Here is a 27,193-nt window from a genome sequence, read left to right on the forward strand (position 1 = left end):
CGGGCACCTGCACACCAGTCCCGGGAGCTGCTCCTTCTCAGGACGGCCAAAAGCCCCTCTCCTCGGGGCACGGTGGCTTCCCTCTCACCTCCAGAAGAGTCCACGCGTCAGCCTCCTCCCCACGGCTCAGGGACAGGGCAGCATGAGCCAGGCAAGGCACACGGGCAAGATCCAGAAACGCCTGGAAGCTGTCAAGAACCAGTGGGCGCGGCCGGCCAGGGCCGACTTCAGCGACAACGAGAGTGCCCGGCTGGCCACGGACGCCCTCCTGGACGGGGGCCCTGAGGCTTACCAGTGGGCGCTCAGCCAGGAGGGCGAGGTGGACTTCCTGTCCTCAGAGGAGGCCCGGTACATCCAGGCCCGGGCTAAGGAGCCCCCCAGTGTCCCGGATCCCCTGGGAGGGCCCGAGGCAGGCCCCAAGGGACTCGATTCAGGCTCCTTGCCGTCGGGCACCTACTTCCCCACGGCCTCGGGGGGCAGCGAGCCGGCCCTGCTGCCCGCCTGGGGCTCAGCCTGGAAGCCCTACCTGAAGGAGAAGTCCAGCGCCACCGTGTACTTCCAGACGGACAAGCACAACAACATCAGAGACCTCGTGCGCCGCTGCATCACCCGCAGCAGCCAGGTAGCAGGGGCACCTGTGTCCCCTTAGCCACGGGCGGGGCAGGGATGGGGGCTGGTGGGGTGGGGAGAGGGGCTGCATCCAGGTGACTGGGGCCGAGGATGGAGTCAGGGGGCTTGCCCTGGACCCCTGCCTCCCTGGGTCCTGCCTGTCTCAGCCTTGGTCCAGGCCACCACCATCCATCACCAGAACACCTGCAGTAACTTCCCGCCTAGCTCTCCAACTCCATCTGGATCCCCGACCTCCCCATCCCCACACTGCAATAGTTTTTTCTACACCACTTATCTAATTTGGTCCCTTCCCCGCGTAGAGCCTTCAGGGGCTCCCGATGGCTCCGTGGCCCAGCTCGCAGCCTCTCTAGCTCCCCTCTGGCCTCCACCTGGCAGGTTCTCAAACTCACCCCGCTCTGACTCAGGCATTAGCATGACTCGCTCTCTCACCTGCTCCCTCACCTTCCCTGCTCGTGGGGCAGGCACTTGTCCTTGTCCTCACGCCCGCTGCTTGGACCTGCCCGCCCACGAGCGACCCTGCCGAGACCGACTCCAGCCAGGGGTCAGGCCGTAGAGAAGAGTTCTTCCTCTCAGGGCGTCCACATTTTAATAAGTGTCCTTGGCAGAGGAAAAGTCCTCTGAGGTCAAAGCTTGGCTAATGGACTTTCAGGCACCGTGACGGTGCTGGGTCAGGAGTTCTCCCACTGTCCCTGGGGTCCAGGGCCCTGAGTGGCCGCCCGCTGTCAGCTGGGAAATGGGCAGAGGGCCTCCAGGCCCGGGGGCTCCTCCACCCCAGGCGCACAAACTGATGGCCCAGCTCCGGGGGACACTGAGGGGTGTCCCCTCATCCGGGGCCCTGAGCTCCTCCAGAGGCCCTGGGCGGGGTGTGGGCTGTTCCTATACAGGGGCCACTGCCCAAGGGGCCAGACCCGGGAGAGGGGAGTCCACCCCCTGAAGACATGTGGAGGTCCCAGGCAGGGAAGAGGGCACCCCTAGGCCGTACCGGAGCCGGGGACTCACAGGGTAGGATGGCCCCCTCCTCCCCAGCAATCATAAGGCGGTTTGTGCTAGGCCTGTCCCCTCCCTACCTTACGGTAGTTCGCCTTCCCCCTCTGGGGGAAGATGCTCCAGTTGGGGGTGGGGGAGAAGCCTGAGGCTCACACATGGTGGGGGGTGGTCCCCGGGGGACTCATCTCACATTAGGACTTTTTCAAGGGCTGTTGACCCCATCTCTGGGCCCCCCTTCCCTCTCTCAGGCCACATTTCCTTAAGCTCTGCTCTGGGGGTCCCAATCCCATTCTCTGACCTGTCCCTGACCCACAAGCATAGGAGGCCCTTTGCCCCTCAGGCTGCATCCAGTGCAAACAGACAGACAGCCTGTCCTTTAGGCTCCAAGCAGATGAGGGAGGTGGGTGATGGGGATGGGGATGGGGATGGATGGGGGCCACCTCCATTGCTTTCCAGCTGTTTGGCTTTGGGGAAGTTACTTACCTTCTCTGAACTCCAGCTCCTCCTCTGGAAAGCTGAGTTAATAGTGTCCTGAAGGTTCCCTGAGATGAACATATGTAAATTGCCCATACTAGGTGCTCGGTAAAAGCTGCTGTTGTTACTGGTGAGTCAAAAACAAGTGCAAGGACCAAACTCCACTTTGTCTAGTTTATGGATGGATGAGTAGAAAAGTAGGGGAAGCAAACAAACAGACAAAGGTACCCAGTGTTCTTTTTTACTTCAATTGCTCTTTTTCACTCTAATTATTATTCTTGTTATTTTTGTGTGTGTGCTAATGAAGGTGTCAGGGATTGATTTAGGTGATGAATGTACAACTATGTAATGGTACTGTAAACAATCGAAAGTACAATTTGTTTTGTATGACTGCGTGGTATGTGAATATATCTCAATAAAATGATGATAAAAAAAAAAAAAAAAAAAAAAAAAACAAGTGCAAACAAGGAGCATCAAAATATAGGAAAACAGGAGAAAGGGTAAAAAAAGTTGGACAGAGCCAGAGCCAGGGATGTGTATCAATTATATTCATGATATCGTGCTACCCTCACCACCATCCGTTCCCAAAACTGCTTCATCACCCCGAACAGAAACTGCACCAACTAAGCATTAACTCCTCATTCCCTGCCCACCCCCCACCCATCCCCAGTAACTTGTACTTTGCTTTCTGTCTCTATGAATTTGCATATTCTAGGTATTTCATGAAAGTGAAATCATACAATATTTGTCCTTTTATGTCTGGTTCATTTCACGCAACATGATTTCTTCAAAGTTCATCCGTGTTGTAGATGAATCCAAATTTCATTCTTTTTACAGTTGAATAATATTTCACACTTTATCTATTCATTTGCTGATGGACAAAAGGCGGATTGCTTCCACCTTTTGGCAATTGGGAAGAAGGCTGCTATGAGCATTGACGTACAAGTATCTGTTTGAGTCCCTGTTTTCAGTTCTTTACTTTTGTTCTGTGCTTTCATTTACATTATCTTGGCTTCTAGTTGGACCCATCTTACTTGACAGCTAATGCTCGTATCATTGTGTAGTGTTTTTTTAATCATATTTTTTATTGTGGAATAAAACATGTATTCATTGAAGTGATAACTTTCCAAGTGCAATTTAACAAGTAGTTAGAGAGCAAACTTCAAAGAATGTTATGGGTTACAGTTCCACAGTTTCAGTTATTTCCTTATTGTGAAATATAACACATATGCAAAAAAGGTAATAACTTTCAAAGTATGATTTAACAAGGAGTAATACAGGAAATTCCCAAAAAATATTGAGTTACCGTACTATAGTTTCAGTTGTTTCCTTACTGTGAAATATAACATATATACAAAAAGGTGATAAGTTTCAAATTACAATTTAACAAGTAGCTATAGAGCACATTTCAAAGAATACTATGGGTAACAGTTCCACCATTTCAATTCTTTCCTTCTAGCTATTCTAATACCCCAGCAACTAAGAAAATTATATAGAAATTCCATATTCATAATCCTTTATTAAATTCCATCTTGTCTGTTGCTACCCCTTCCTCTAGTTTAATCACTTTCCTGATCTTCAGGGATGTCTGGGCAGTGACCACCCTAAGTTGTTCATGTTTAAAAGGAGTGTCAACTTTATGAGAAAAGGGGACATATCTAGTTGATGTTCTTGAAGAGACTATTGCCTCTGGGTTTGGGGACTTAGCTGGCATAGGATCTCTCTGGAGCATTTAAGTTTCTGAAGAATAAACTTAGCAAGTGAAACTTTATTATAGAGTCTCAGATAGGGGCCTGGGCACTCTTTAGGGTTTTCGGGACTACTGTTGGCTTGGGTTTATCATACTGTGGTCATTTGGCATATCTAGCTGAAGATTGTATAGAAGTAACCTCCAGGACAGCCTCTGGACTCTATTTGAAATCTCTTAGCCACTGAAACCTTATTTTGTTGCCTTTCTTTCCCCCCTTTTGGTCAAAAAGTCACTCTCAATCCCTTGATGCCAGGGTCAGGCTCATTTCCAGAATCCTTACCCCATGTCATCAGGGAGACTCATTCACCTGGGGGGTCCTGTCCCACATCAGGGGGAAGGGTGATGAATTTATTTGCAGAGTTGGCCACTGTGTAGTATTTTATAGATAAAGAAACTGAGGCCCAGAGAGGGTAAGTGACTTGTCTAACGGCTTTCAGCCAGTTTCTGGCAGCACCAGGACTGGAGTGGAATTTCCCGAACTCCCAGTTGGCCACTTTTTTTCACTGTGTTCATTTCCTAGGCTACTGTACAAAACTACCACAAACTTGGGGGCTGAAAACAAGAGAACTTTATTTTCTCACAATTTGGAGGCCAGAAGTCCACAATCAAGATGTCGGCAGTTCTGTGCTCTCTCCTAAGACTCTGGGGGATCCTTCCTCCCTCTCCAGCTTCCTGCGGCTGCAGGTGTCCTTGGCTTGTGGCCACATCACTCCACTCTCTGCCTCTGTCTTCATACGGCCTCTCCCCTCTGTGAGCCTGTGGCTGTCTCCTCTCCTGTCTTTTACCAGGACACTTGTCATTGGATTTAGGGCCCACCCAGATAATCCCAGGTGATGGCATCTCAAGATCTTTAACTTACATCCTCAAAGACCGTTTTTTCCAAATCGGTCAAAGCAGCAGCCTTTTCCTGTGACCCGTACTTTACCCTATGCTAGGTCTGGGTTAGCCTGTCTTCTGGGTGGATGGTGAGTGTCGGCTGACAGCCTTCTGGGTAGTGCCCGGAGATAAAACACAGCCCCCAGCTGTGGGGAGGTGCCGCCACACTTGCTGGGGATGGTCCAGCTAAATCATGCCCATTTTAGGGCATCTGGCCAACACCGCCTTCTCTCGGTGGTAAAGCTGTTCCTGGTGGGGAGGAAGCAGGCACAAGAGGGGTGCTCAGAGGTCAGATCTCCCTGTGTCGGCCGCGGATCGGGACCTGCTGGGAAGCTGGCTGCTCTCTGTCCTCTCTAAGGGAGTGAATGTCTCTCCCTCAGTGCCTGTGTGAGTCCTGCTTCTACTGGAGACCCCGTCACCTGCAAACGTGGAGTGGGTGGGGACCCTAGGGCTGCCCTCTCTGGTGGCAGGGCCTTACTACGCTCTCCCCACCCTCAATGTGGTGAGACCCCTTGGAGGTGCTAATACAGTTATCTCTTTCTGACAGATGGTTTGGCACAGGGTACAGGTTCTGGGGTTAGGATGTGGGCATGTCTTTAGGGAACCACCATTCGACCCAGTCTACCCTGTAAGGCAGGACACCCAGGCAGGGGACTGAGGGAGCCTGGGACAAACCCGCCACCAGCCTGGGATTCATCCAGCTGGGAGACAGTCCCACAGGAAGCAAACAAGATAAACCTGGACATGCTGAGCCTTTATCTCTGATCATCCCTGAAAGCAGGAGGCGGGGTTACTTCCAAACCTGCCCCCTTCTCCATTCAGTCGACCACCTGCCTCAGGGAACGGGTCTGGAGGGGCTTCCTGACCTACTGGGGGAGAGGGTATTGTCTCTTTTGCCTGCTGCCTGGCACAGGAGGCATTTATCTTTCTGCAAATGAAAGGGCCTCAGCTGTTTGTGGTGCCAGAAGCTTAGACGTGTGTGGACACTTAACTGTGTGCTAACAGGCCCACCCTGGTCCCCGTGGGTCATGGGGATTCTCTACTGAAGAACCCTTTCTGATTTCCCACCCAGGGTGAGCTGAGCAGTCGCTCAGGAGTTTCCTCCCCAGCCCGGCCACCCCCGTCAACCGAGCCCAAAGCCAACAGCTACTAGCCTGTTCCCTCGACAGGATTCTTGCCCTTGCTTCTTCCCAGATGTTGGTGGTGTAAAAAATTACTTTAATTCTTAGAAAGATGGTGGGACATTGTTATTATTAAGGGTAATGTTGAGGAAAGGAAATCGGCCACATTCCCGCATCCTGGTGTGGCTGCCTTCTCCGGCTGTGTGCGGCTCTCTGCACACCTGCCCCCGCCCACCGACGATCAGAGCCGACCTGCCACCTGTTGCAGGTTGACTTGTGTTCCCCAGAAAGGTACGCTGCCATCCTCACCCCTGCACCTGAGAATGTGACCTTATTTGGGAACAGGGTCTTTACAGATGACTCTACATATAAGAAAATGCAGTTAGCCAAGAGGAGGCCCTACTGCATTAGGGTGGGCCCTAAATCCCATACATCCAGTGTCCTTATAAGGAGAGACACACGGAGGAGAAGGCAGAGGTGGGGTGCAGGAGCCCCAGGCTGAGGACTGCCGAAGATGGCTGGCAGCTCCCGGAAGCCGGGAGAGGCACAGGGGGCTCCTGCCCTTGAGCCCTCAGAGAGCCCGGCCCTGCCAACATCTTCTTCTTTTTTTTTAATTTTTAATATTCATTTTATTGAGATATATTCACATACCACGCAGTCATACAAAACAAATCGTACTTTTGATTGTTCACAGTACCATTACAGAGTTGTACATTCATCACCTAAATCAATCCCTGACACCTTCATTAGCACACACACAAAAATAACAAGAATAATAATTAAAGTGAAAAAGAGCAATTGAAGTAAAAAAGAACACTGGGTACCTTTGTCTGTTTGTTTGTTTGTTTCCTTCCCCTATTTTTCTACTCATCCATCCATAAACTAGACAAAGGGGAGTGTGGTCCTTATGGCTTTCCCAATCTCATTGTCACCCCTCATAAGCTACATTTTTATACAACTGTCTTCGAGATTCATGGGTTCTGGGTTGTAGTTTGATAGTTTCAGGTATCCACCACCAGCTACCCCAATTCATTAGAACCTAAAAAGGGTTGTCTAAATTGTGCGTAAGAGTGCCCACCAGAGTGACCTCTTGGCTCCTTTTGGAATCTCTCTGCCACTGAAGCTTATTTCATTTCCTTTCACATCCCCCTTTTGGTCAAGAAGATGTTCTCCATCCCACGATGCCGGGTCTACATTCCTCCCCGGGAGTCTTATTCCACGTTGCCAGGGAAATTCACTCCCCTGGGTGTCTGATCCCACGTAGTGGGGAGCCTGCCAACATCTTGATTGTGGAATTCCAGCCTCCAAAACTGTGAGGGAACGCATTTCTGTTGGTTTAAACCACTGAGTTTGTGGTGCTTTGTTGCAGGAGCCCTAGGAAACAAATATACCATTTTGTGTGTAGTTTTCTTTTTTCACTTAATCCATTATCAACCTGTGTTTGTTGAACACTTCAGATACAACAGGTTCTATTTTGGGCCATCCATATCTCACCATGTCTTATTGTTTCTACATAACCATTGTAATTATCACCTATAAATGGCTGCCTAATACTCCACTCTTCAGTACGCCACGGTTTAGATGTCAGGACGAGCTCTTGATTAGGTGTCAGAAAGTAAACCCAGACAAGCTGAAGGAGTAGAGGCACGTTCGTTCACACCCACAGTGGAAATGTCAGGAGTGGAACTGGCTTCAGGCATGAATGGATCCAAGTGTCCAAAGCGTGCCACAGGGGCTCTGTCTCTATTCCCGGCCCTCCTTTCCCGGGGCTGGCTTCATTCCCAGGCTCTCCCCATGCAGTAGGGAGATGCAGCCAGCAGCTGACGCACTGTGGAGAGACTGCCTCTCTTCCTCAGAACCCGCACAAGCCCTGGGCTGACTTTCCAGAGGGTGGTGAGCTCAGGTGGCTGTCCCTGGCCCGGTCTCTGGGGTTGGGAGTTGGGGGGTGGGGGGCAGGGCCCTCAGGGCCGGCCTGGGTCATGCACACCCCCCCCACCCAAACCACTCTGAGAGAGGAAGAGAGGGGACTCCTTAAAGTAAAATTGGGGTGCCATTGGCAGCAGAGGGAGGAACGGCTGCTTGGCCGGCAGGAGCACAGGTGTCTCTCCCCTTTGCTGGACGGTTAGGACGTCCTAGTGTTCTTAAAGCATTTCCACTGGAAATGCTCATATTCTCCATGGCATTCTGAATCATGTACTAATTGCATGTGCTACATTCAGTAGAACACAGGTATTCTTTATTGCTCATTTCAAAGGTGTACAGCAGTTCTAGCTTAAGAAGCAGTCTTTGTTTGGGGGGGATTATATTTTTTAATTGATTGGCTCAAAATGCAAACTGCCACCATATAGGGTTTTGTCTAAGGCAAGATTCCATGTGGCCATGGGAAAACCAGTGGCCATAGTGTGTTCTAGATCCAGAAGGCTGAGAATCCATGACGTTGAATCGATTCCTCTCCTCTGACCCTGCCTGGATGCGTCCCCTTGTTCTTCTTTCCCCGTCTCTGCTCCTCTCTTTCTAGTGACCCCCTTCCCCTTGTATTCCCCACTCCGACCAGGCCCCGAAGGGCATGTCGGGGGTCTGAAGGGGCGAGGCTAGGCCAGGGCGCCCCCCCCCCCAGAAGCTCTTCTTTGCCCTTCCTGAACCCCTCAACCACCCCATCCTCTTCCCCCCAGCTCAGTAGCAATGGGAACAGCTCCCCCCAGGCCCCGTGGGATTTAGGAAGTTTGCTTGAAACCAGTTAACCTCTGCCCCCACTCCCCCTCCCTGGTCCAGGTCCTGGCCATTTTGATGGATGTGTTCACGGATGCAGAAATCTTCTGTGACATTCTAGAGGCGGCCAACAAGCGCGGGGTAGTCGTCTGTATACTCCTGGACCAGGGAGGTGTGAAGCTCTTCCAGGAGATGTGTGACAAAGTCCAGATCTCTGACTGTCATCTCAAGGTAGGAGCCCCCCACGAGAGTCCTAAATGTGCTTTGTATTAGTCAGGATAGGATAGGCTATGCTGTGTAACAAATATCCCCATCTTGATGACTTAACATAATGAAGGCTTATTTCTTGCTCTAAGTTTGATGTAGGTCAGCTGGTCCTCCTCCAACTTATAGCTACCCCACAAGGAACATTTGGCCTCCAAGACTGCAGGGGCAGGGGCAGGGGAAGAGAGGGCTGGAGGGTTCCAAGGATGTTGGGCATTGACATTGCTTCCGCCCATATTCCATTGACCAGAGTTAGTTACGAGAACTCACTTGGATGCGTGGGGGGCTGGGAAGTGTAGAAGCCTTTGGATATCTGGTGAGCAACTGTCTCTGCCACACCTTCCTTTTCTTCTCTCAACAGAGGCCAGTGCCAAGGCCCTGTTCTATAAGGGTTTAGTACAGAAAGCTGATGCCCTTGGACTCAACCAAACCCCTCTCCTGGCAGGGAGAAAAGACACCCAGAGATAAAGCCTCATTTAGTCATGCTGAATTTGGGGGCTGTTAATGCAAGGTCAAGGATAACACCAGCTATAGCTGTCATGGCTAGGCCCAGAAGAACAGCTGAGGGCTGAGTGGTCCCCAGGATTCCTGGGATGCCACCCCTCCCACTCAGGTGGGTCAGCCACTGGGTAACCCCATCCCCCCTCCTCCAGGCCAGGTGAAGCCTCTTCCACAAACTAGATGCTTGGCTTTACCCGGGTCAACCTTCATGGCATGAGGCCATCAAAACTGGCTCTGACAGTCAGTGCTGGACTTGGCCACACAGGGCCCCCCAGCAGTCCTCTGCCCCCGAGTGCAGACAGGATGTGTCCGTCCCCCTGTGAGCTCACAGACTTGCTGGAGGCACCGGCATGCCCACCCCAGAGCCTGCCTGGACTCCAGGCTCTGCGTGACGTTGCAGGGAGAGTCATACCCATCACCTGCCCTTTCCTACCCCCAGCCTCCCAAGGATTCCAGCCCAAGGTGTGGGCAGCAAGTGCTGCTGGGGGAGGAAAGGGACAAAGAGGCCGTGAGTTGGGTTGTGAACATACTTGGCCCCTGGTGCCTCCCTGGAACTGATTCCTTGGGCCGTACCAGGCTTTCCTTCTAAACCCACTTTCCATGCAGGCATGGGCTTGCCCCCAAATAGCTTCCAGATCTCTAGTGGTCCATGGGGGACCAGAATGAGGGCTCTCTGAGTATCAGGCCTTCTTCTTTTGTTTGCCAACTTGTTTGAATTCTACCCCTCCCCTATGATCCAAATAATGCCAGATCAAGGGAGAAAATTTAGAAAATTCAGCCAATGACAAAATAAAAATGACCCATAACCTACCAACCAGCAATTACCCCAGTTTAGGTTTTGGTGAAGATCCTTCCAGCCTTTACTCTATATAAATGTATATCTGTAAATATGTAATTAGCAAATGGTGCCTTGACTTTCCTTCCAATAGAACATCTCCATCCGGAGTGTGGAAGGGGAGGTGTACTGTGCCAAGTCGGGCAGGAAATTCGCTGGTCAGATCCAGGAGAAGTTCATCATCTCGGACTGGAGATACGTCCTGTGGGGGTCGTACAGGTGAGCCCTGGATGTCACCTCCCGTCAAGGGCAAGTGGGGCAGGAGCTGAGCACGTTGCAGACCAGCCCGCAGCCGCTCGGACACTCACCCACCTGCAGCTCCCAGGACACTCTTTCTCTGCCCAGAGCGGGAGCTTCCTCACACAGGTGAGGCCGGAGGCAGGGCCAGCCTGAGCCCCAGGGTGACACCTGGGCCCTTCCTGGCAGGATGCACTGCCACAGGCCTCAGCTCCCCTTCAGGATTGCAACTGCACCGAGCATCACGTTTCCCTTCTCAGATCTCTTAGGTGTTATTGTAAAGTCATGCAATTTGTATGTGGGTGTATGTGTGTGTGCTCCCTTTAATTTTTTTAATTTTTATTATTTTACTGTAATAGTTTTATTGAGGTATAATTCACATACCATACAATTTACTCATTTAAAGTGTACAGTTCAGTGGTTTTTAGCATATCCAGAGTTGGGCAACCATCACCACATTCAATTTGAGAACATTTTCATTACCCCAAAAAGAAACCCCATACCCATTAGCAGTCCCCATTTCCTCCCAATCCCCCCAACCCTAGGAAACCACTAATCTACTTTCTGTTTCTATAGATTTGACTTTTCTAGACATTTAATATTAATGGAATCATACGATATGTAGTCTTCTGTGACTGGCTTCTTGCACTTAGCATAATGTTTTCAAGGTTCATCCATGTTGTGGCATATAGCAGTACTTTATTCCTTTTTATTGCCAAATAATAGACCATTGTGTGGCCATACGACATTCTGTTTATCCACTCATATTTAGGTTGTTTCTACTTTGGGCTATTATGGTTAATGCTGCTATGAACATTTGTGTACAAGTTTTTGTGTGGACATAAGTTTTCAATTCTCTTAGGTTTGTGCCTAGGACTGGAATTACTGGGTCAGATGGTAATTCTTCTGTTTAACCTTGGGAGGAACTGCCAAATTGTTTTCCAAAGTGGCTGCACCATTTTACATTCCCAATAGCAATGGGTTCCAATTTCTCCACCTCTTCACCAACCCTTGTTATTGTCTTTTTCTTTTAGCCATGCTAGTGGGTAGGCAGCAGTATCACATTGTGGTTTTGATTGGCATTTCCCTGATGGCTAATGATGTGCTCATCTTTTCATGCACTCATTGGCCATTTGTTTATCTTCTTGGAAAAAATATGTATTCAGAGTCTATTTGTTTTTAAATACATGTACCAAGACTCCTATATCCAAATGACCTATATCCACAAAGCAGTCTCACTTGGGTCCCTCTTTGAGACTTGCCTTCAAAGCCTAAAGGACATTCTTTCAAATGTCCTCAGTGGTGACATTGGGGAAGTGGATTTGATAGTGGTTTGGGGAAGGCAGGAAATGAGAGAGAGAAATTAGGGAAGAGAAGAGAAGAACAGCTCAAAGTAGTTTAGAAGCTTTTTTTTTTTTTTTTTTTTGCAAAGGTGATAAGTGTGACAGGGAGAGCAGAACGGATGACTGGTTGCATTTCATCTCACTCCCTCTGCTCTAAACCCACAGCAGTGACTGATAAAATACAAGCAAAAAGACAACACTGGGATTAAACGGAGCCAGGCAGGCCCTGAGTGCCAGTGGCTAGAATGGGCAGGGGTTGGTGTGCACCTGTGACATGCCCTGTTTCTCCAGGAGCCCAGGTGCCATCATACGGCCAGGTGGGGGCAACTGCAAAATCTCTAGGCAGGGAGGGATGAGCAGAAAGGGGGGGAGAGAAAGGGGGAAAAAATCCTTACATTTAAAAGGTGGAATTTTTCTTTAGCCTTATTAATAACTTTTAACTTAAATCCTGCTTTTTATGATATTAATATTGCCACCTCCAGCTTTCCTTTGGTTTATATTTTCATGGTGTTTTCGTTTTCTCGTTGCTAAAGTAAACATCATGCAGTGGTTTGGCTTAAACAATGGGAATTTATTGACACGATTTTGAGGCTAAAAGTCCAAATGAAGCCACTGTCAAGGCGATGCTTTCTTCCCCAAGACTGGTGTTCTGGGGCGGGCTGCTGGTGATCCTTGGTCCTGGCTCCTCCGTCACATGGCGATGCACCTGGCGGCCTCTCCTGGCCTCTCCCTTCTCATCCAGGTTCTGTTGACTTTCAGCTTCTGGTTGCTCCCTCTGCGGCTTTCTCTCTGTGTGTCTCTATATGAATTACATTCCGCTTATAAAGGACTCCAGTAATAGGATTAAGACCCATTCTGACTGAGTTGGGCCTCACCTTAACTGAAGTAGTCTCATCAAAAGGTCCTACTTACAATGGGTTCCCACTTATAGGTGTGAACAAGTTTAAGAACATGTTTTTCTGGGGTACATAGCACCAAACCACCATACATGGAATGTCTTTTTCCCATTCCATTATTTTCAAATTTTCTGTTATTGTTTTAGATGTGTCTCTTGTAAACATATCATTGGAATTTATAAAAAAAATAATTTGATAACCTCTGTATTTTAATAGGTGTAAACCATTTAGAGTTGTGATTAGTGATACATTTGGACTTACTTCTAATACCTTACTATGTATTTTGGCTATGCTTTTCCTTTTCCCTTTTGTGCTTTCAGTTGGATGGCTAGTTTTTTATATTATATTTTTTACACATCTCCCTATTTTCCTCTGCTAGATAGAAGGCTTAGTAGGAGGTATTTTTATTCTCCTCTTTTAATGGTTACCTTTAGCTGTTGTTTTCTTTAATACTTGACCCATTTTCCAAAGTCCAAAATTATGCAATATTTTCCCTTTCTTTCCATGGATCTTTGTGTGGTTTTGAACTTTTTGTTCCTACTGAATTGGATGGTGAAGGCTGTTTCATTTTAAGATACAGAAAAACTACTTAAACCAACTAAGAAAAAGGTGGGGTATAGGAAAGTTTTAGCAGCTAACCTTAGACACAATCCAAGGGCAGCATACATGGAACCATTGGGCCTCAGAGAGTCTAGGGAAATTGGGACTTAAGCTACTCACTCAAGCCTTCATGGAATCACAAAGCCTCTCTGTTAGCTTCTTTTTCCAGATCCTTCTTCCTCATGGATCGCATGAGCTAAACACAGCCTCCTCTTCTCTGAGGCTCCGGGCCTCCCAGCCCAGCCTCTCCAAGATCACCACTGGAGCCGCTGTTCTGTCACTGTCACCCCTGAGACAATAAACTGTGGCTGGGGTGGGGGCGGGGCAGAGGGCACTTGTCATGGGGTAAAACCATGACTGTCCTTCACCCTGTCCTAGGGTGGGGCAACATTTCAGCTCTAGGTAGAGCGGACACTCCAAAATATGTCTACAACAGACTCTGTGTCCTCAAACTTCTTTAAATTGGGAGGTGGAGGGACAGACTCGTACTATGGGAAGAAAGACTGTGGATTGAGAGGGGCTTCAAGTTCAGTTCACCCCATAGACCTCCTGCCCAGCTTGCTCTTAGGTCTGAAATGCCCCTCCTGGCACTGAAGGTCCCTATGTCAGTCCCACATCTGGGGTCTTATCACTGTTCAAGCCAGGTGGACTTCCTGGAGGTGGTGGAGTGGTGGAAGGGCATGGCCTGGTGAGAACACAGACCTGGGTGGCTATTCCAGCTCCCACGTACTAAACCAAGCTGGTGCATAACCACCCTGAGCCTCACATTCTTCATCTGTTTGCAAGGCACATGGCAGAGCTCCTGGCACACAGTTGGCACCCAACAAACAGTTGCTATTAGCCATCCAGTACCCTGGTAAGGCCCCAAGGACAGGGGACGTGGAGAGGCAGGACAAGAAGGGGAAAGGGGCTGAGGAGCTGCCAGGCGGCGTGGGCCAGGTCACGCCACATTGGCTGGGGGTGGTGGTGGATGCGTGGCCCCACAGAAAATTGGAGGGCACCGAGACAGACTTCCTCTCTTCCAAATTGCCCATGCTTGCCAAATGGTCACAGAGTGTCCTGGATAAGATGGCAAGTGTCACTTCCATGGCCCTAACTGCCAACTTCCCAGCTCCTTCCCCACTCCCAGCCCAGGGATTCCCTGCAGATAGTGAATTCCACCCACAGGCCTTGCTTGGGGCTAGAAGTGGCAGCATCATGGGCCAGGGGGTCAGACAGCGCTGACTCCAGTTCCCAGCTCCACACCCCCCTGGCCTGGTGACTTCATTTACCTGATGCTTCTTCCTTCCTTTCATTCCTTCATTCTTTGATCCAACAACTACTTAGAGAGCCTACTACCCACCAGGCACCTTTCCAGGGGCGATCGGTAGCCCGGTGAGTGGGAAAGGAAAGGAGGCAGCAGAAGGAGGGTGTGTGCTTCGAAGGAAAACAAACCCAGGGGAGGAAAAGGGGGCTTGGAAGGGCTCCTTTAGACTCAGGCTCCCGTTGACTGTCTCTTTCCTCCTTTTTCGGAGCCTTGTTTTCCTCATCTGTGCCATGGGGGTCTGCAACCCCTGCCTCACAGATGGCCGTGGAGGCTGAATGAAACGCCATCCTTATTTCCTAACTGGCCAGCACAGGGCTCTGAGACCACATGGCCCTTGGCACCGCGGGGTCACCGAGCCCCTTGGTGCGTTCCGCCCTCAGCTTCCCTCCTTGCCCTTCACCACCCTTCCAGGGGTGCCCTGTGGAAAAGGGAGCTGCCTCTAGCCCTCATGCTGTTTTGTAAGAGGTCGGTCGGGGCACCTTCTCATCCTGCTTCCTTCGCTGGAGAGGGTCTAAGGCCTCTGGGCAGCAAGCCAAGGACGCTGACCTCCAAAGGCAGGAGCTCCGCCTAAACCCCAAACTCAGACTCAAGGCCTCAACTCGACCAAACTGTACCTAGGCCCAGCTCACCGCCTGGAAGGGAAGGGGCAGGTCTGCGCCTCCGCAGCCCCAAGAGCCAAGAGCCAAGCCCAGAGCAAGGGGTTCACCAGAGCTAAGAAAATATCTCACTCTCTCCCACATTTTTTTTTCATTAAGTTAAAATTCACATAATACAAAATTAACCACTTCAGAGTTGATAATTCAGTGGCATTTAATATGTTCACAGTGTTGCGTACCCATCATCACTATCTAATTCCAGAACTTTTTCATCACCCCAAACGTAAACCCCATACCCATTTAGCGGTCGCTCCCTATTTCCTCCTCCCCCAGCCCAAGGCAAACACCAATCTATTTTCTGTCTATGGATTTGCCTATTCTGGACATTTCATACAAATAGAATCATACAACTTCTTTTCCAAAGTGTAATCTTGAGTGGTTCATCCATGTCGTCGCATGTGTCAGAACTTCATACTTTTTATGGCTGAGTAAGATTCCATCGTATGGACAGACCACGTTTTGTTTTTCCAGTCAGCCACTGATGGATATTTGGGCTGTGTCCACCTTTTGGCCTTTGCAGAGCTCTGGAAACCCTTTCCTAGGTGGGCATTCTCCATGGGGCACTCAGGCCTGCCCTCACTGGAGGGAAGGGAGGAGCTGAGAGTTGCCGGAACTCAGGGGAGAAAGCCACAGAACGAGTGTCGCCCCTCCTGCCACCAGCCCAAAACATGATCCAGTCCAAAACGATCTGAACTTTGACAGACCAAAGTGTGGATGTTTTAAGAAACACTTTCCTGGCCAGAATCTCTCATTTAAAAGGCCCTGCCCCAAAGCTGGCGGTTAGGCAATTACTTTAGAGCAGTTTCGCACCCTCCCCACACCCAGCCATGCTTTGTGCAGGACGATGGGGTGGGCACTGCCTCGGGAAGAACCACCAGCCCCACCAGCCTGGAGCAGGGGCTGGCCTGAGGACGCTGTCACTGTCATTTGGAAACTCAGTAGGAACCGAGGGAGAGAGAAAGGCAGAGAAATAAGCTCCCATCATCTGTGTGCAACATGAAAACTGTGCTAGAGCTGAAGGGAGGGATTCGGGGCATTTCGGGGAAAGCAGAGCTGGGCCGAATCTCTCAAGCTGAAACCCATTCCCAAGATAAATTTCTCCTTTCACTTGAACATCTTAAGGAAAACAGAATCTCTGGTTTATCTTCAGCTTCTCAAAATGTGGATTGCCCCACCTCCTAATCCCTAAATCTGTATGGGTTTCACCTTTGGACCAAAACATATCAAACACAAAAGTTGTCGTATATTATGCTTTCCCCCAGAAGAACAAGAATTTGAGCTTGTTAGTTCATCTATCCACTCTTAATACCTGGGTACCCTTCATCTCTCAGGGCCCGTTTCCTCATCAGGAAAAAAAAAAAAGAAAAAAGGAAAATCATAATATTATATAAGATTGTTGTGAAAATTAAGTACAATTGCATATAAATACTTAGCTGCATGTGGGAAACATTCGAAATGTTATTTAAAGTGTGTTGCTGTTTAAGACATGGATCATACTTATAATTTCAATTTTATTTTGATAATTATAATTCAAACGCAGGGTCAGTTTGTGAAGGAGTAGTGAGTTTTCCTAGGTGGGTTGGAGATGGTCACAGCTACTAGCTCTGTAAGACAGTTTGACTTCACTTTCCAATGGGTTCCTATGAATTAGAAAAGAGCTGCTGTTATAATAGCAAGTATAATAATTTTATGATTTGTGAAGTGTTGTTGGAGGCAGTGAGAACCCTTCACTTGTCTTATCCCTTCTGCAGGGTTTGCTAGAAGGAAAGCTCTGGAGAAAATCCCCTGCTCTGTCCTCTGGCTGGTAGAGCAGGCCACAACCACTTCCTCATGGGCAGAGGGGCACTGAGTTATCTCTCCTGCCCCAGGGAAGCCCTTCATGCTGGGATGGCCTTGCAGAGAGGAGCAGTGGTAGGGGCAGGAGAAAGCAAGACTAACATTCTGGAGCTTTGTGCCAGACACTGGGCCAGGTGCCATCGGACCGTTAGTAAGTTACAGGTGGGGAAACTGAGGCTCAGGAGGTTAGGTGATTGACTCGGGGCCAGCAGCTTCCTTGACTAGGGTTTCCAGCTCTCCATGCCTGGCTGAGGCCGGGCTGGGCTTGTCATCCTTGATATGGGGGAGCTCCAGGAGGAGGGTGGTGGTGGCATGAAGACATGTAGGGCCACTGTGTTTACTGCATTCTGGTGGACCGTTGAGAGGGGAGGGTGTTGTGCATTTCAACTTTTAAACACTTGTGGAGGGCCTGACGCTAGCATGGGTGCTGTGCCAGGTGCTGGGACGCAGAACCCTTTCTCATTGAGAAACAGAAAACTGAGCACAGAGCAGTGTGGTGGGTGCTCTAAGGTCAGTGTGAGCTAGTAAAGTGCTCTGGGGTCAGCCGGGAGGGAGGATCGCCTCTGCCTGGTGGGTCAGGAGGTGGGTGCCATTAGTTGGGCCTTGAAGGATGAGAAAGATTTCAAGGGGAGGGGGTGTGAAATCTGGCAGCAGGAACAGCGGGAGGAACAGCATGACACAAGCACAGCCTTCTGCTGGCCCCTGGTTTTGCTCCTACTCTGACACCCCCTCCCTGCATCCCCAGACTTTCTCTACCAAGAACACAAACCAGACCAATTCACTCCCACCCTTAAAACCCTTCCACTGCTCCTAGAAAAAAAGATTCACATCCTCACCATGGCCTCTGGCTCATCAGGATCCTTCTCCCTGCTCCATCCTGCCGTGGCCACAAGGGCCTTCGTCCCAGTCATTCATGCTCCTTCATGTCACGGGGCTTTGCACCACCCAGACTTTCACTTGCATTTTGCACCAGACTCCTGGTGTCTTTATCCTGCCAACTCCTCATCTTTCAGGTCCAGTATCCTCATCACTTCTAATTATTTGTGTGTAGATTTGTTTAGCCAAGATCATAAATAACATCTTATTAGGTTAGACGGGGCTGGATCTGTTTTATTTTCTTCTACATTCCTGGCATGAAGTACAGTAAACACAGTACCTGGCACATCTAAGCGACCGTAAATATTAGTTGAATGAATGGATAAATGAATGGATGAAATGTTAGGTTCTGTTAGGTTCTGCCCATCCAGTGTCGCTAGAGGAATGAAGTTTTTCAAACTGTGGGTCACCACCCATTATTAGGGTGTGAAATCAATTTAATGAATGGTGTCCAGCATTTTTAAAAAATAAAATCGAGTAAAATAAAAACATTTGGAGTTTACTGAGGTGGGTGGTTTTCTGGGAACTAATTGTGTCGTTATGAATGCATTTGTAAGTGTGAAGAGATCACAATGTAAAATGTATTTCTCCAAGAATGGCCAAGATATGTCTGCAGAAGAAGAACAGGGAAGGAGGACTTGTCTAATCAGAGATCAGGGCTTGTCAGAAACTGTAGTGATTCGATTTTGTGACCTTGGAGGAGAGACAGACAAAGTGACAAATGGAACAGAATAGAAAGCCCAGACACAGACTCCAGCATGATGAGACATGTCAGAGCAGTAGGGAAAGGAGAAATTGGGGAAAAAAAAATTTCCCATGCGGAAAGTTGAATTCCCACCTCACACATTTACAAAAATCATCTCCTGATTAAGGACTTAAATGTCAAAAACAAACTTCAAAACACTCAGTCGAAAATATAGAGGAATATCATTTATACCTCAGGATAGGCCAAGATTTCTTGAATAAAACATAAAAAGCAATGACTATAAAAGATTGCTAAATCTGACTATGCTAAAATTAAGATCCTTAGTTCACCGAAAGACAGGGCATGATCTGGGAGCAGGTATTCATTACACACACCCCTCACAAAGATTAGTGTCAAGAATCATGAACTCATGTGAACCAGAGGAAAAACACAAAAGTCAAATACAAGAGTGGGCGAGAGACACAAACAGGCTTGTCACCGAGGAGAAAGGGTGTGTGGCCAAAAACACACATGAAGAGACGTTCAACATCATTAGGGATCAGAGGCATGCAAATCAAGGCTAGAAGGAGATACTATTTTATCCCTCTTCAACCAGAAAAAAAAAAAAGGACACCATCAAATGTTGAACTTAGAGGATTGTTTCCCATATTGCTGATGGGATTGTAAGTTGGTGCAATGACTTTGGAAAGAGTTTTGCCTGTTCTCCTAAAGCTAAATATTTACCTAGTTTATAGCCCAGCAATTCCACTCCTAGGTATATTTCCAAGAGAAACTGGTCCACATGCACAGTAGAAGACACATAAAAGAGTGCTCACAGCATCACTGTTCACAAGAGCAGAACTGTGGAAAAAACCTAAATGCCCATCAGTGGGAGCACACATGAATAAGCCATCATGTAGCCACTTGGTGGAATATTATACAGCAGTCAAAAATGAATGAGTCACAGCAACAAGCTGCAATCTGAGGTTAAATCTTAGCAACATTAAATTAAGTAAAGAAAAAAAAAAATCCCAAAGATTACATATATGTTAAAAACAACTAAAACAAAAATATTTACCTTCAGGAATAAATAATACATTTAAAATTTTAGTTATGGAAAAGGGAAAGCAAAGGAATACGATCACAGGATTCAAGATGACAGTTTCCTCTAGTGTGGAGGGTCTAGGGCCTGGGGCCTGGGGAATGGACCACATGGAAGATGTCAGTTAGTATCAATATTGTAGCTTATATTCTAGGTGGTGAGATCACAGGTTGTTACATTATTTTTATTCTTATTTTTTATTTTTTTATTTTTTTTATTTTGAAATAAATACAAAGTTATAGGAACTGTTGCAAAAACAATACTAACCCCATACACACAATTCCATCATACCCTGACCCCCTTCCCCCAATAGCTCAATCCACCAACTTTAACATGCTGTCACATTGCTATTTCTTTCCCTCCCTCCCTATCATCCATCATCTATTGCTCTGTCTTCTGAACATATGAGAGCAAGCTGCACACACCCTTGAACAAACACTGTAATTCACATATACAATTCCCATGAACAAGAACATTCTTTTATGCGATCCCATTAAGCGCAGCTAAGAAGTACAAGAGGTTCAACAATGATACAAAGCTTACATTCTATATTTCCTTTTCCTTATGTCTCAACTGTGTCCCTTTGAGCCTCCTCTCCTCCATCCTCCAATCCCATCCAGGTTCATCCTTGGCATTCAATTGTCATCTATTTAGACTGTCTTTTTTTTTTTTCAATTGTGGAAACATATATACAGCCTAAATCTTCCCATTCCACCCCCTCCCTAGCCTTCCATTAGTGGGATTAATCACATTTAGAATGCTGTAATGCTATCTCTTTCCCACCATCTATTACTAGAAATTTCCCTTCACCCCAAACAGCAACCCTACACTCATTTATTAACTCCCCACTGCCCCTTCCCCCATTCCTCTTAACCCAAACTCTACTTTTCATCTCTATGGTTATATTCTCTGATAATTTCTTTGTGTTTACCGCAGGGCATAAAATTAACCTCTTAAATCTGTAACAATCTTGTTTTTCTTTGATACCACCTTCATTTCAAAAGGACACATAAACTATGTTCCTATACTCCTCCATTCCCCCACCTTTATATATTTGTCTAAAATTACATATTTTACATTGAGTTCAAAACCACTGATTTGTCATTAGAGTTTGTGTATTTTACATCATGTAGGAAGTAAATAGTGGAGTTACAGTTCAAAAATCATTGACTTCTATTTGTATTCCATTGTGGTTGGAGAATGTGCTTTGAGTATATTCAATTTTTTTTTAATTTATTGAGGCTTGTTTTATGTCCCAGCTTATGGTCCCTTCTGGGGAATGGTCCGTGATCACTAGAGAAAAATGAGTGTCCTCGTGATTTGGGATGTAAGGTACTATATATGTCTGTTAAAATTCTCTATATCTCTTCCTCCTTTCTTTGTTTCTCTGTCAGTAGGGCTCCCTTTAGAATCTGAAGTAGAGCAGGTCTTTTATTGGCAAAGTCTCTCAGCATTTGTTTGCCTGTGAAAAATTTAAGCTCTCCCTCAAATTTGAAGGAGAGTTTTGCTGGATAAAGTATTCTTGGTTGGAAATTTTTCTGTCTCAGAATTGTAAATATGTCATGCCACTGCCTTCTCGCCTCCATGGTGGCCACTGAGTAGTCACAACTTAGTCTTATGCTGTTTCCTTTGTATGTGGTGAATTGCTTTTCTCTTGCTGCTTTCAGAACTTGCTCCTTCTCTTCAGTATTTGACAGTCTGATCAGAATATGTCTCGGAGTGGGTTTATTTGGATTTATTCTATTTGGAGTTCGCTGGGCATTTATGCTTTGTGTATTTATATTGTGTAGAAGGTTTGGGAAGTTTTCCCCAACAATTTCTTTGAAATACTCTTTCTAGACCTTTACCCTTCTCTTCCCCTTCTGGGACACCAATGAGTCTTCAGTTTGGACGTTTTATTTTATCTATCATATCCCTGAGATCCATTTTGATTTTTTCAATTTTTTTTCTCCATTCTTTCTTTTGTTCTTTCATTTTCTGTTCTGTGGACTTCTAGGACACTGAGACGTTGTTCAACTTCCTCTAATCTTGTATTGTGAATATCCAGAGTCTTTTTAATTTGGCCAACAGTTTCTTTTATTTCCATAAGATCTTCTATTTTTTTATTTACTCTTGCAATGTCTTCTTTATGCTCTTCTAGGGTCTTCTTTATGTCACTTATATCCTGGGCCATGGTCTTCTTGATGTCCTTTAAATCCTTTGCTATGTTTTCATTCCTTGATTGTAATTCTTTGATTAATTCTGCCAAGAACTGAGTCTCTTCCAATATCTTGATTTGTGTGTTTGGAGTTGGATTCTCCATATCATCTGGTTTTATCATATGCATTAAGATTTTCTGTTGTTTTTGGCCTCTTGGCATTTGCTTTGCTTGATAGGGTTCTTTCAGGTTGTAAACAAGAAGATACCAATCTAATTTTTCAGAAACACAGTTTGGTGACGTACACTTTCTCTAACTAACCAGCAGATGGCATCTGTGAGTCACCTATACCCCTCAAGTCAGTTCTCAACCTTGTTCCCGCGGTGTGTGGGGAAATGATTCTTGTGGGGCTCGTTGGAGAACTCAGATTGGGTGTGTTGCTGGAGCTGTCCACCCTGACTGTGGGGTGTGTGTACGGGTGGCCAGAGAGGAAGGGCAGCTTTAGTATTCAAATCCCCCAGGATCCCAGAGATTCAAGGCTGCCGCAAGAATCTAAGCCTTCATTTCATTTCAGCCCCAGACCCTCTCTCTCACTGTCCCACAAACTACCAGACTTGGCGTAGTGTCCCTGGGTTCTCTGAGCAGGTCCCCCCTCCCAGCCGCGATCCTCCAGGAGCTCTGCCGAGGGAATGCCGTGCTACATCACCAGTGCAGGCCGTCCCTCAAGGGAAGCCCCGGGCCACCGGGCGTGCGGGGGCGCTCTCCGCCTGATGCAAAGATGGCCAAACGGGGTGTCTCAACCCCTCCTCCTCGCACAGTTCCTCCTTCCCAGCTCTGGGACAACTGGTGGGGCTGTGGGCTGTGGGCATGGCCCCAGGCAGGAGTTCATCCAGCCCTCTGGGGAGCCAGCTGTGAGCCGTGGGGTTTCTTTCAACTTCCGGCTCTCCCCTCCGTTCCCCCAGCCCTGAGGGTATCTGCAGCGGACTATCCTCCAGATATCCCCCTCTTGCTGTGTTTTACTGTGTGGTTCCCACTCCCGCAACTGCAGTTGCTCCTGGGTTTTTCCCTTTTTTTTTTTTTTTTAGAAGAGCCAGTCGGTCTCCAAACGCCAAGCCCTGGCTTCCCCTCACCACCGCACAGCTGCAGGTCTTCTAGCCAGCTCACTCACTCGTTTCAGAATGCAGACTCCCGGTTTCACCAAGTACACGGCCCCTGTGATACTAGCAGAGCTCATCCAGCTGGTGCATCTCTGTAACCAGTATTCTGGGTCACTCTCTGGTTTTTATCTAGTGTTTTTCACAGAGGTGTTTTTTTGCCCTGTCTCACCTAGCCACCATCTTAGTTTCTCTCGTTATTTTTAAATAAATAAAAATGGGCCAATGATGAGAGTGGGTCACAAGTCAAAGTCAATTCTATGCACTTAAGGGCCAAAACCACACACAATATAAATTAAATGTATTTCCTACTGTGGGTTGTAATTTAAAAAAAAACACAAAAACCGTAATGCAAAAGCTCCTGCCTGGGGACATGCAGAGTGTGCAGGGTCCTGAAAGGCTCCAGGGCACCTTGGGGCTTCTCTCACCTGGCCTGACCTGGCCTGATTGCAAACTGACTTTTCGGGCTAGCCGGTCCAGCCATCCCTGGATTTGCTCCCTGGGCCAGTGCGTGGCTCAGCGCCAGCAGCTCACCTCTCTGGGGTGTGCATGGGTGACTCCAGGGTAGGAGGTGTGGTTTAAACAAAGCCTCATTGTTGTTCCCAGGATCACCCCACCTGGCACAGGGCCCCTGGCCTGCCTGACAGAGCAGGGACCAGGCAGGCTGGGCCCGGCCTTTTGGAAGCAAGACAGGACGGGCCGGGGGCCAGCGGGCCCTTCCGCTCAGCCCTGCACTCCCCGCACAGGAAACAAAGCCCTGTCACCCTCGGACCATCCTCCCCAAACACCTGGGTCCTCCCCATGTGGAGGCACCTCGGTAGGGCCCTGGGAATCTCCAATGTGATGCTCTTGGGCAGGTCTCTGAAGCTGTCGGCTGGGATTTTGAAGGACTTTTAGGGGATGCAGGGAGTTTTCCCATCAGAGCCACAAGAGAATCTGGTTAGATCAGGGGATCATAAAAAGTAATATCCAAACACCTTAGGCATTTTGTTTTAATTTGAGACCTGTAATAGAGGACCAAGGCTCTCCTCGAGGGCCCCCCTCCACGTGATGCTGGGGGCATTTTTTGGCATACACCTCACCTACCAGGCATCACCTCCAGTTCCTGTGGGCTCACCCTGTATCCCCTTTTCTGTCTCCCAAGGTAGGGGCATAGGATTCTCCTGCCCCATCCCATCCCTTCCCCAACCATGGGGCCTGGAAATGGGGCCAAACCCTCATCCAAAAACACTTTGGATTTTCCTACAAATACAGCCCCTGCCTCCTAAGGAACAGTGATCTTTACACTGCAACTTCCCCAGACCCCTACCTGGTTAGAAGAAACGTGGGTGCCTCCACGTTTGGTTGAGAAGCTGAGCCCAGTGGCTTGGCGATGCGTCAGAGGACAGCGTCAGCAAAGCTGAGACTTTGTTCGCACTCAGCTCCTTTCTGCCTCCCTGGGCAGCATCTAAAGGGCAGAGGCTGAACGCCAGGACAGAGCCTTGAGGCCAGGGATTCATTCTGTTGTCTTACAAATGTTTTCTGGCCTCTGGGCCTCAGTTTTGTCATCTGTGAAAGGGGGATAACAATACCTCCCTCCTGGGGTTTCTGCCAATGGGGGGCACTGGGCTGTGCTGATCCCCTTCCTTCTCTGCCCTGAGGGGCTCCAGCCCCAGGGAGGGTGGCGGAGGCCCTGCCCTACCCCTCACGCTCTCCTCTTTTCCTCCAGCTTCACCTGGCTCTGCGGACATGTCCACAGGAACATCCTCTCCAAGTTCACAGGCCAGGCGGTGGAGCTGTTTGAGGAGGAGTTCCGCCACCTCTACGCCTCCTCCAAGCCCGTGATGGGCCTGTGCTCCCCCAGGCCGGCTGCAGCCCCCCAGCCTGGCATGGGCTGCAGCCCCCCGCCCAGCCGCCTCAGCAGTAGCAGCTGCTCTGCCAGCGATGGCACGTCCTCCCGTGTCTTCAGTTGCCCCTCCACAGGCAGCAACCCCCAGAACCAGAGTCTGTCTGCGTCCTCAGGGCCCAGCAGCCCGCTGGCCCCAAACCCACCCCTGCCCCCCAGGTTCCAGCCTTACTATGGCCCCCGGGGCCCCCTGATGGCCCAGGCCCACTTCTCCCCCGGGCCCCACGCTGGCCTGCCTGCCCTCTACAGCAAGCTCAACACCTACAGGCCCACGAGACTACAGCTCGAGCAGCTGGGCCTGGTGCCCAGAGCCACGCATGTCTGGAGGCCCTTTCTACAAGTGTCCCCTCGTTTCTGAGGGTCCCTTTCCCCAGCCGCCCCCTTTCCAGGGCCAGGGCTGGGCAGCCCAGGATTTTCTGCTCCGAGGGCCCCACCGCAAAGAATGGCAGCTTTGAACCTGCTTCCCTGTGAACTAGAGGCAGAAGGGCACAATCACTGCCTGTGTTTGAATGTTCCCAGACCTGAGACCACTCACTGCCGACCCCTTGGATTCCCTGCTCTAGTTTAGCCGATTCAGAACATTCTAGTTCCAGAAGATTAGGGGGAGGTGAGGGGCAGCTAGAAAACAATCATGATAATAGGGTCTCTTTCTTCCAAAGACCAGTGTGCTGGTTTAGATGTATTATGTCCCCACAAATGCCATATTCTTTGATGAACTCTTGTGCAAGCAGACATATTAGTGTTGATTAGGTTGGAATCTTTGGATTAGGTTATTTCCATGGAGATATGACCCACCCAACTGTGGGTAATACCTTTGATTAGATTATTTCCATGGAGGTGTGGCCCTGCCCACTCAGTGTGGGTCTTAATTAAATCACTGGAGCCCTATAAAGAGCTCAGATAGAAAGAGCTTAGTGCTGGAGCTTAGAGAGACATTTTGGAGACAGCCATTGAAAGCTGACTTTTGCTGACAATTCAGAGATACTAGCCCAGAATCTGCCCCAAGAAGCTAAGCCTAGAGACATTTTGGAGAATGCTATTTTGAAACGCAACCTGGGAGCAAGCAGAAGCCAGCCACGTGCCTTCCCAGCTAACAGAGGTTTTCCGGATGCCAATGGCCTTTCTCCAGTGAAGGTGTACTCATGTTTATGCCTTGGTTTGGACACTTTTATGGCTGTAGAACTGTAAATTTGTAACCAAATAAAACTCCTTTATAAAAACCAATCCATTTCTGGTATTTTGCATAACAGCAGCATTAGCAAACTGGAACAAGGATCCAGTGCTTTATTGTTAACATTCCCCAAATCTCTGTAATGTAAGCAGGAGTAGACACAGCCCAAGTTTTACAAATGTAAACTGAGGCAATGAGCAGCAGATGGTGGGTGGAGTTTCCCAGTGCCCAGGAATGGTCTACTCCCCAGAAATTCAAGAGAAAGTTTCGGGTGAGGATGTGGGGACATTGTGGGTGTTTCTGGGAAAGATGGGAAGGAAGCAGCCTGGGGGCCCTTAAACTAGGGCTGAGGCCCCAGAACCTGCATCTGTAAGTTGATTGGTCTGTTGGAAGCTGTGGCTACCTGGGGCAAGTGGAGGGGTCTGGGTGGTCGGGTAGGATGAGGCTGGCTGGCAGGCTGAGGGTCTTGCTTCAGAGAGCCCTGGGCTGGCCTGAAGAGTGGCTTGGAGGCTGGGGCGCTCCTCGAGTCGGGCTGGATTCTGCTGGCCGGAGTCACCAAGGTCTGGGGTGGCCCTGCAGCAAGGACCAGGGGCGGGCACGGCCAGCTGTCTCCAGATCCAGGTGCAAGCCCCATCTTTCATTCATCCCACAAACCACAGAGCCCCTCTTTGCTCCTAGGGTGCTGCTAGGTCCTGGGGTCCCAGGCTGGAGGGCATATAAAGAAGTGCAGGATGGTAATGCTCCAAGAGAAGAAAAGCAGGCTGCTCAGGGAGCCCAGGGAAGACTGGCCAGCCCAGCTTGGGGGGGGGCGGGGTCGGAAGAGACTCCTAGAGAAAGTGATAGCAAAGCTGGGAGCTGAGGCACAAGGGGCTTTATAGCTGGGGGTGGGGTGGGGTGGGGTGGGGGTAGAGGGTCTTTCAGGCTGATCCAGCCAGAGGGAAGCAGGTGCAAAGGACTCGCATCCCGCCTTCCCCAACTCATCCCAGCAAGCATTGTTTTTGTTGCCCCGTTTTGGGCTCAGAAGCTTTGTCTTTGCTGTGGAGGGCCGAGAGGACAGCGCGTTTCCTCTCGGGGGCTCACATTCTTACAGCATGTGGCACCCCAAGTTACACTCTGGAGAGAATATACCCTTCAGCCCATCTCTCTGTGTTTGTCCAGAACT

At 48.8% G+C, this 27,193-nt stretch overlaps 1 protein-coding gene across 1 annotated transcript; it reads left to right on the top strand.

The window, feature by feature from the left end:
- Window positions 1-107: 107 nt before the first annotated feature.
- On the top strand, window positions 108-25,218 carry FAM83A (family with sequence similarity 83 member A). Its single transcript, XM_037802822.1, has 4 exons — window positions 108-622; window positions 8,611-8,778; window positions 10,242-10,366; window positions 24,684-25,218. The coding sequence occupies exons 1-4, from the start codon at window positions 143-145 to the stop codon at window positions 25,216-25,218; spliced, it is 1,308 nt and encodes a 435-aa protein (XP_037658750.1). The 5' UTR covers window positions 108-142.
- The last annotated feature ends 1,975 nt before the right edge of the window (window positions 25,219-27,193 follow it).

The sequence above is a fragment of the Choloepus didactylus genome, chromosome 14 (assembly GCF_015220235.1).
Source record: "Choloepus didactylus isolate mChoDid1 chromosome 14, mChoDid1.pri, whole genome shotgun sequence".
Lineage (NCBI taxonomy): Eukaryota > Metazoa > Chordata > Mammalia > Pilosa > Megalonychidae > Choloepus > Choloepus didactylus.